We start from the raw sequence: 10,208 nt of genomic DNA on the forward strand, positions 1-10,208 counted from the left end.
GCAGTGCTGTGAATATTTATAATTTCATTTTGTCAATAAAACTGACAATGCCTAATCCTTACTAAATCCACCTCTATCTTAAAGCAAATGTGAAAACCAAAAGCATCAGAGCATTAAATCATGTAAGAGCCGAGTCAGAGAGTGATAATCTTTATTACTTTACATTATAAATCACTGCAAATAAACAAGTGCAGCAGAAAACTTTAAAAAGTTGTTATGAAACTGATGCATTGATGGATAAAATATGGCAGTTGTGAAGAGAGAAGCTGTTCATGTTGATCACAACACAAAGCTATAAAACAGTTATCTGTGTTGTTTACGTAAAATACTATTATTCTAGTGTATCTTATATTTTATCCTGAGGTGCTACCCTCTTTGGAATAGTATTTACTTTCACTCATTTTAAAGAAGATCATGACAGGGAGGTGATCATGTATCTAAAGTAGTGCTGCATACCTCAAACGCTAATTATTTCCTTTGATTTTTTCAGAAGATATTGAAACATTTTATTCTTTATATAATAATGGATTCGAGTACTTGAATGGCAAAAGTATCCTGAAGAAATCACCTTGTTATGTATTAAATATTTTTAAATGCATTTCATGTTTTGACTAAATGAGGGATGCTAATGAAAACTGCTAAGGATTATTTAATGTGTAGAAGTCTATATTAGGAATCTTCATTTTGGTGGTGAACAGAGGGTCATACTGCCGCTGATTATGAGCTAAGTGGTAGATGACCTTTGCATCAGATTGGTCAGTCTCATTTATGCTTCATGAGTTAACAGCAAAAAGTCTCTTGAAATATGAAAGTCTAAAGGTTTTGATAGAAAATTTATATTTATTTACATATGTGTTATTCCTTTAGAGCTGTGCTTATAGAATTTTCTAAGCAGATGTGGTATTGTTGACCTCAATTTTTTTATTTATAATTATATACAGGTTATATATGTATTCAGTTATATACTTAAGAATACTTATGTAAAGCCTAAATTACAACTCTTGTAAGATGAGAACTAAAACAATTTTGATATGATTCCGTTTATTCTGTAAAAAAGGATTCATTTATGATATATATGTGTGTATATATGTGGGTATGCATGCACACACACACATATATATATGCATATATACATATGCATATGTATCATATAAATATGCATATGTATATAATGTTTGCAGGCACATAGGATGAGTGGCCTATCAAAGGAGATTTTAGAACTTACTAGTGGGACAAATGTTGAATTTCTAAGTGCAGAACTTGGTCATACTTTGAATATTTAAGTACAAATTTAATTTCTTGGATTAGATTTGAATGCAAAAGGCCACTGTAAAGCCTAGTTCCTTTTTGTTGGACTAAGAGTAAGAACCAGCTCTGTAAGAGTATCAGTTAAGCCTGTCATGGTGGTGCACGCCTTTAATCCCAGCACTCGGGAGGTAGAGGGAGGCGGATTTCTGAGGTTTTTTTTGGTTTTAGGAGACAGGGTTTCTCTGTGTATCCCTGGCTGTCCTGGAACTTACTCTGTAGACCAGGCTGGCCTTGAACTCAGAGATCCGCCTGCCTCTGCCTCCCGAGTGCTGGGATTAAAGGCATGTGCCACCATGCCCGGCTAACTTTTAGTATTATCTGTCACTTACTGTAGCTTTAGAACAAGGTATTTTGGTTTTTGTTTTTAAAGTAAATTTGCTGGCACAGAAATGGCTTCTCATTTGGTTTTTGTAACCTGTTTGCAGTTAAAGATGGACTCACAGGGTAAAGAACTAAAAAAGCATTTACCTCTGCTTTGACAGACTTTTTTCTTCTTTATAAAGGAGTATTATAGAAAAAGTAAACGTAAAAATGTCTTTGTGGATTTTGTTAGTGTTGTAAATTCAGCAATCTACTGGTTGCTTAATTGTGATACTGTGAAGTAAAAATGAACTCCTGTTCTTTCCAGTACATAGCAAGCACTGCTGATTTCTGAAATGTGACAGACATGCTGTTAGGAGCCAATAACAAGGCTCTAAAATGCTCTTGTCTCCCTGATAGGAACGCAAGATGGGGAGAGATGAGGTGAGACCAGATGAGGCAATTCTCATGTAACTACATAAACAGACATTTGAGCATTATGCAAGATTATGAAATGCTACAATCTACTATACCACAAAATACTACATTACAATTGCATTTATGTGTATTTATTTTCATTATTATAGCTCATATTGTATATTCCCAATGGAATAAAAACAGATGCCACCATCAGTTAAGAGTCTATCGGTTTTATAAAACAAGAGTCATAAAGAATAGTTAATTCAGGACTAGGTAGGAAAAGAGGAAAGAGGAGACCTCTTGATTTAGAAACCCTCCTCCTAAATCAAGCAAATAGGAAGATACTAGATGTTAACTCAGTTATATCAGTAATTGCAGGAAATTTTAACGGTTGAAGGTGTTTAAGCAGTGGTGTCTCATAAGTAGAGTAGGTAGCTGCACTAGATGCTTTTCTTTTGCTATGCATGATAAAGCACCATAGTCCAGTTACTTACAGAAGGAGGGCTCACACTTCCAGAGGGATCAGAGTTGTCAACATCAGTATTTTGAAGCCTCAAAGTTCACCCCCAGTGACATATTTCCTCCAGCAAGACCTCACCTCCTCTGCCTCTCGAACAACCACCAACTTGGAAACAGGCATTGAAACGCCAAAATTATGGGGGTTATCTCATTTTAAACCACTCAGTAGTGTATATCTTACAAAGACTATTTAAAATGGAGAAATTGTTCAGCAAAGTTAGCAACTCCCATGCTTTTTAGACATTTGCACGCTTTTCTCCACACTGACCTTACTAATTTTACTCCCATCTGTAGCGTGTCAGAGATCTTTTCTGCAAATCCTCACCAACACTTGCTGTTTTGTTGTTGTTGTTGTTGTTGTTTTGTGGGTTTTTTTCTGCTTAGTAAGGGCCATTCTAGTGAAGGGGATAGTATCTCATTTTGTTTTGATCTGTGCCTCTCTGACGGCTACAGAAGGTGAACCCCGTGGTCCATATTCCAAAGCAATGAAATCAATATAGCAAAGAGTTAATGGCACCCACAGTTTCCACAGCACTGATTTCCTAACAGCACCAACCTGTGTGCTGTGTTCTTGAGCTAATTAACAGCCTACAATCAAGTTATGGGGGAAAGAATATTTTTTTTCTTACAAGCTTGTTTAAACTTTATAAACAGCCTTTGCTGCTGAAGCAAATTCTGGATATCAGCATTTCCAATAGCCTGTGAATTATAAGGGGTTAATCATTGAGTTGATGTCTGACCCAACTAAAGTGAGTTCTAAGGATTTTGATTTTCTTGGGCAGTAATTACACTGCTCAACTTAGCTGAAGACAGAAGGGAAACTGCTGCCTGTGTGAAACAAACTGTCTTCTTTAGCCCGGCCTACCATACCCTTTTGTGGCTTTTCTTGGCTCCTTACTCAGACTTCAAGGGTTCCATGTCTTATTTGTCCTAGGAAGGAAATGAAGCAGTCATAAATCCCTTTGATTTTTACTAATCACTGCCCACAATATTTACCTCCTGTTCACATTTTTCTCTGGTGTTTTATGCTAGAGTGCAAATTGGGCCCTTGCTCCTCCATTTTGACAGGCAGCAGGAAGTACACCAGTCCATCATATTCTCTCAATGATCTGGAAGGTAGGCTCTCTCTACTTGCCACTTAGAATACTTTTCTTCCTTTGCATCTTGTTTTTCTTTTGTCTCATTTCTTCTAAGATAATTTGGTTACATTAATTTGTGTGGCTTCATTTTTTTGGGTTTCTGCCCTTAATTTTACACAATGCAGAAAAGCTGGAGTCAGGTGCAGTATGCACATGATGGAATGGCAACCTACTACCATCACACCATGTTTATTAGTACAGCACAGAAGAAACCATTAGCTAATCTCTGTAGGAGGTGTCATTGAGCAGGCTGTGAACATCTGGGAGGAGGAAGTCACTGTTGCTAGTGTTTGTACACACTGATCAGTCCTCTGTAAACACTGGCACTTGGAACACAGGAAGAACGCTTTGCCAACTTTAGCCTGACCCATGTGGGGAACAGCTTTGCTTATTTCCCATGAGTCCAAGCCCTGGGTCTTCTATCACAGCCATGTTCATGTCAACAATACATTCACTCAGGACTTCACTCACTTAGAGCTTCCTTCCCTGTTTGCTGTGTAAAAGTACATATGATAAGTGTATTTTTGTGCATATTTTCAATGGGTTTTAGTAAAGGTTTACTAAAAAATGAAGACAAAACTATAGCAAATATTTTGCCCATCGTTTATTTTGTGGTTAATAGTAATGGCATCTGAGTGAGTATACTGACACAGTTTAGCCTAAAGCATCACTTAGACTTGGGCTGTGCAGCCAATGCAGCTTCTTCACGCCACTTAGCTTTCTTTGCCAGATTCCAACGTGTTAAGGATTCATGCCGTTCCACAGCCTAAAAACACAACACAATACAACACAACGTTTTAGAACTTAGATCTTTGTTAGATATATGGAAAAGTCTTTTCAAAGTGAAACGGAGGGAAAAAAAATACCTTAAGCAACTCACAGATAATATCCAAGAAAAATGGCTCTGTGGAAATCACCTAAGATGCTAGACTTCTAGTCAACTATGTAGTTGATATCAGGAACCTGCTGTCACCTCTCTTGGTTCAAATAGATGTGTGTGTTATATAGAAACATGAAAAGTAGTCTCCAACACTGAAGCCCAAAAGGGATATCCTCTGGTACTAGAAATGATGTAACTCAAGAATTGCACTGCCAGAAAATGGGAGGGAGATATCAGGATGGAGGAGAATGGTTTCAGCCAAAGGACATTTTGGAAAACTGTAGCCATCACTGCTGAGGTCTGAGACTTTGCACAAAGGACTTGAGTAGAGGATTGTGGTCTTCACTGTGGAGCTGAGCTGTGAATGAGAAGCAGAAGGAGCAGGAGAGGTGTGAAGTCCCTTCAGCCTGAGAAACTGGTAAGAAGGGAACCATTTATGTGTCAAAAACAAGCAAAACAAAAACAAAAACCCTAGTGTTCATCTTATAGAAGAGAATATAGTTCCCATAAAAGATTTCTAGAACCCAAAGAACAACCAGATTGGCAAGCAAATATTGGGCAAAGGATAGAAGCAAGATGGTATATTTCTTTGTTCATTTTTGAATATTCAGCCCAGTGAATATTGTTCTGAAGTTTCCCCAACTGGAGAACATTCTAAAGGTAGGTTAATCCCAAGTTGTTAGGATAACATCACAGTTTAATGACAGGTGGTCCCTACCTAAGGTTAGGGAACTCAGACATTTGAAAACCTGAAGAATGAAGCAAGAATTGAGGATATCATGTTATTTCCTCTAATGGTGTGGCCACTGGGCTAGGTGGGAATAAGGGGGTTCAGAAGAGAGTGAAAGGTGACTCCTAGAGGGTGAACGGGTGAATGCAATCACATTGTGTCCATATATAAAAGTTAACAACAGCAAACCAATGCAAGCAGCAAAGCCTGCTGAATATCTGCCAAAATGTGATCCCAAGGATCCAGAGATAGGTTTAGAAGTAGAGTGTAGCGTATGAAATGGTCAGCTCCCTACGTCTCTTTATAGGCATTACACAGAAAGCATGCATGGACGACAGTGAAGAGCAGCTCATACTCAACCTACAAAGTCATTTCCAGCCTGCAGACATCTGTCTCCTAAGCTTGCAGAAATGCTACTGAAAACTGTTTTAATTTAGAGAACGGACTATTCTGGTTTACCTTTACCCAATAGAGTTTTTGTGCATATTAAAAAAAAAACCACATTTGCCTCTGTTGGCGACATAATTTTGGGGGCCAAATTTTCATGGCTACATTTGTGTCTTCTATGATACATGTATGTGGGTGGTACCAGGATCTAAACTTGCTGAATGCAGAACAAGGTCCATAGCATTTCTAAAAACAAGTTTTGTTTCTCTCTCAACCCCTGTAGGGCTAGGCATTGAACCATGGGCCTCACAAAAGTTAGGGAGTGGTCTGTCCCTGGGCCTTGTCCCCAGCCCACCACCACTGGGAATTATAGTTTTTAAGGAGTCACTCACTCTTTTGGCAGACACAATCACAGCAAAGCAGGCCACAATCGTGAGTCCAATCATTATGTAACAAGCTTTCACTCGAGCCTTGTTCCTTGAAACAGCTATCATTTCAGGCCTAAACAGACATGTGGATTCTGTTAATTATTTTTAATATTTGTTCATATAAAAGCAATACAGCTTTCTGACTGGGCATGATAAATGATGGTTGATTGCTGGAGTAGCCCAAATATTTCCCCAAATGCAAACCATGGCTGTAAAAGACCACCGAATACTAGCCCATTTATCTTAGCAATTCAAATTAGCACACATTTGTTTAGATTTTAATCTTAAACTAAAGGTAGTCACTGTGAAACCAGTATAATATATTTGGCTTCTAATTGATCAAAATAAAACTACTAGCAATGTATTGGGCTATGATTTCTTATTTCTCAGCTCTGATAGAAGAATCGAAGCCATTTGAAACAGCTTATATTTAAAGGCTTTCTCCTCACTTTCTTTCAAGAGCCTCTCAGTTTCTTCTTGCCCCTTCCAATCTTATTCTTCAAAGAGGCTAGTTACATGCAAGTGTAGTATAATACCTTAGGGTTTTGCAGTCTTATAAAACTGTTACCATGGGAATCAATCGAGCTTAGGTTGCTTTTATATTCAAACAACTTTAGTGATTTGCAATGATAGTTTAAGCGTCAGTTTATCAACATGCATAAGGTTCTTGACTCTTGAAAATATCCAGTGACATTCTTATGTAATATAAAATTTACATATAAAGCAGTTACGTTTTAATAATTCATAACGGTGTTAAATTTCTCTTGAAAATGAAGACTTTAACTCTTTCACTATTTGAAAAAATTGACAAAAAATATAATAGCATGTTTTCTTTATATTTTAGGCAGAATTGTGTTTCAAATGTCAGTTGCAAACAGATACAATTAGTGTCCAGGGAGAGTTTATTTGTTGCTAGTTTCTTTTCCAGATGAAAGCTAAAAGATCTGATCATTTTAACCTCATTTGGCTGTGATCTTGAATATGAAATTAGCTTAACAACTAAAAACAAAACAGAACAAAAACCAAGATTACTATAGAGTTAGTGTGGTGTGCAAAATAAATTTATTAAAATATATAAAATAAAGCTTACATTGCAAGCTTAACATATTAATAGGTTAGTCCCTCCTAAATAGCAAACCTTTAAAAAATTAAAGAAAATAAAACAAAAGATATACAAATACTTGGAGCTCAGAATTACAATACTTTTTATAAGTGTTTTATTCATTGGTAAAATGTTCCTGCTATTTCTGTTGACTGTGATCCTGAGGAAATTAAATTATCTCTGTGAAACGGATTTTTTCCCACATTCATCTATGTTGATGCAACATAGGTTAAAAAGGAATAGGTGGGTTCTCTTGGAAATTAATTTACAACACTGAAGATTCTTTATAATCTTAATTAGTTATAACGCTAGGTATCAAATTTTAAGTCAGCTAAGACTGAAATTTTGTTTCTTGCCCTTTCTATATTTTTATTTGAATCATCATTATGATCATCATCATAATCAGTAATTATTTGGGGAATTTGAGACAGAGTTTTTTATTTGTAGGTCTGGCTATCTTGGAACTCACTCTTTTGACCAGGTTGGCTTTTAACTAACAGAGATCCACTGCCCCTGATTTCCTAGTGCTGGGATTTCAGGTGTTCCTCACCACTGCTTGGCCTAAAATATTAAATTTTAACAAGCAGAATTTATGCTATAAATTTTTCTTAGACTGATTCATATTTTCAGCAGTTTGGGGTCTGTAAGTGTCATAAAGATAAATAATTAAAAAATATTTTTAAGTTGAATAACCATGGAAAGATATCAAAATGCCCCTTTTTAATTTTATTTGTTTGTGGGTTTGTTTGTTTGTTTGTTTGTTTTTTCCCGAGACAGGGTTTCTCTGTGTAGCCTGGCTGTCCTGGAACTCACTCTGTAGACTAGGCTGGCCTCGAACCCAGAAATCCACCTGCCCCTGCCTCCCAAGAGCTGGAATTAAAGGCGTGCGCCACCACTGCCTGGCCCCTTTTTATTTTTTAACCATTGCTCAAAGAACAAGGAAATATTTCAGAATGAATGCCTGGGTGTGCATTTTTGAGGCATGTGTTTTCCCTTTTCCATTTACTTGAGGCCGTTTATGATGAGACCAACCATGCTGAAGCTGCCTAGCTTCCCAGGACCAGGAAACCGTGTACCCAGATGCCATTCTCCTGTAACCCAAAAGTCATACCAGGATTCTTGTATCGAACAGTAAGGAGACCCCTCTGTTTCTTTTCTCTCCAGCCACACCACCGGTATGGTGATTGAAGATGCAATCTTTAATGGGGGTAAGGCCTGATGTTTGTTTCTGAACCAGTCACATGTGTCGCCGTGAAGTCAAGAGTGACAAAGGCTTGGGCTCTGCTCGGCGTTTTTATTCAGTCCGCGAAACTCCACCACCGCCAGATTAAGGTGGGTCTTCCCACCTCAGTTAACTTACTCTAGTAATAACCTCACAGACATGCTCAGCAATGTTTCTTTGACAATTCTGTATCCTACCAAGTTCCTATTAACCATCACAGTACTCACTGTTCAGAGCTCTCCAGGAACCCATATCCGCAATTGCCCAATAAACTTTTGGGTTTTTAATTCAACTTCTGCACTCTCTCTATAATTTCAGCTACCCACTCTCTAGTCGAACACCCTGACCTGTAGGGGAGTAAACTCTCTATGTCAGTGTTTAGTTGGAAGAACTGTGTAGCTCTATGGCTGCCTTGCTCCTGGGCAGCAAAGCACAGTTTGGAAACCGTGTCCCAACCCAGGCTGCAAGTCTCCCTGCGGGCGAAACTCAAGCAAGGACCCACTTCACACTCACGGTACAAGGGGTGGGATCTCCTCTATAGATTTGAAACGCCCGGTCCACAGCAGAATTTTCTTGTCGAACTTCGAAGGCTTGTACTGGGCGGGGATCCTGTGAACTTTCTCTGCAGTGGAAGCAACAGGCAGATCAAGAAGCACATTGCATCCAACACTGAAATCCTCCGCAGCCCCCTCCCTCCCAGCCCTGCCCTACTCTGACCTGGGGGCTCAAATCCGCTGGGATTCTGACCGCTGGAGCTACAGGGGTGACAAGCGACCAGGGGACCCCATCCCGGCCAGCGGGAGATGATTTGAGGAGCGCAGTGGGTGGTGAACCCCAAGCCTAGTCGCAGAACGCTGCCGCTGACCCAGAGCATCTTCCACGTTCGCTGGAGTCCACAGTCGTCTTCTGTAGAGCTCTGGCCTCCTCCTGATCCTGGATGCTGAGCTGCATGTGCGTGCGCACTGTCTACTCTCTGTTCCCACCCCAGGACAGATCTCCTAGGGGCAGGCTGGGTCCCAGGGAAATTTTCGGGCGCAGATCCACCAATCCTTGAAGCAGCTCAGCAAATCATTTACAAACATTTCTTGGTATTGAGTAGATATGGTTCTCATCAGGATTTCAGCTTTGATCCCATTAGAGAATAAAGCTAATCCTTTTGCTGTCTTTCAAATGCAGGAAATGTAACTCTTTACCAAGCAAGGTCAGGAACTCTATAAACAAACTAAAGATCCCCTGTGAGGAATCTCTGTGAAACCAGCTCTACTCTTTCACTCTGTAATTTATTGCCTTTCTAGGAAAAAAAAACAAACAAACAAACAAACAAAAAACAAACAAAAACCAAAAAACAAACAAACAAACAAACAAACCCTTAGTTTCTACAACTGTTTTTCTCTACTTTCATTTCTTAGTCCAATACTTGAATCCCCATTCAAGTGGGGAACAACTGCGGAGTTCGGAGGTTAACTCTCAGATTTGATTCTCACTTTCTACCTTGTGGGTTCTGGGTAATGAACCCAGGTCCTAAGGCTTGGCAGCAAACGCCTTTAGCAATTGAGCCATATTACAGGCTCCCAAAATGTGCCAGTCTCCTGTTTCTACATTCTTTCTGCTGCTGAAAGGGGGAGAAAAAGTTCTTTACCATTAAACGGGACTAAAAGTTTAGAAAGAAAGGATTTAGACAACAGCCCTCTGAAGAAGTCCTCATTGGACTCCTTCAGCATCAAGACTCATGAAGTGGAATTGCTCTCAGGGACACAGACTCACCTGTGCCTA

The 10,208-nt window shown here is 39.0% G+C and overlaps 1 protein-coding gene across 1 annotated transcript; it reads right to left on the bottom strand.

The window, feature by feature from the left end:
- Window positions 1-4,281: 4,281 nt before the first annotated feature.
- Window positions 4,282-9,368, bottom strand: Fam162b (family with sequence similarity 162 member B). Its single transcript, XM_021175334.1, has 4 exons — window positions 9,153-9,368; window positions 8,949-9,057; window positions 6,076-6,184; window positions 4,282-4,452 (listed from the first exon to the last, which is right to left on the bottom strand). Exons 1-4 carry the CDS (start codon window positions 9,307-9,309, stop codon window positions 4,354-4,356), a joined length of 474 nt encoding a protein of 157 aa, XP_021030993.1. The 5' UTR covers window positions 9,310-9,368; the 3' UTR covers window positions 4,282-4,353.
- Window positions 9,369-10,208: the final 840 nt, after the last annotated feature.

The sequence above is a fragment of the Mus caroli genome, chromosome 10 (assembly GCF_900094665.2).
Source record: "Mus caroli chromosome 10, CAROLI_EIJ_v1.1, whole genome shotgun sequence".
NCBI lineage: Eukaryota > Metazoa > Chordata > Mammalia > Rodentia > Muridae > Mus > Mus caroli.

What these genes read in the sequence shown, in the direction of transcription:
- Fam162b (XM_021175334.1), bottom strand. Translation starts at nt 9,309, where the DNA reads ATGCTCTGGGTCAGCGGCAGCGTTCTGCGACTAGGCTTGGGGTTCACC. An exon ending in CAGCGGATTTGAGCCCCCAG is followed by an intron (nt 9,058 to 9,152) that starts GTCAGAGTAGGG and finishes CTTCCACTGCAG; the next exon opens with AGAAAGTTCACAGGATCCCC. An exon ending in GAGATCCCACCCCTTGTACC is followed by an intron (nt 6,185 to 8,948) that starts GTGAGTGTGAAG and finishes ATGTCTGTTTAG; the next exon opens with GCCTGAAATGATAGCTGTTT.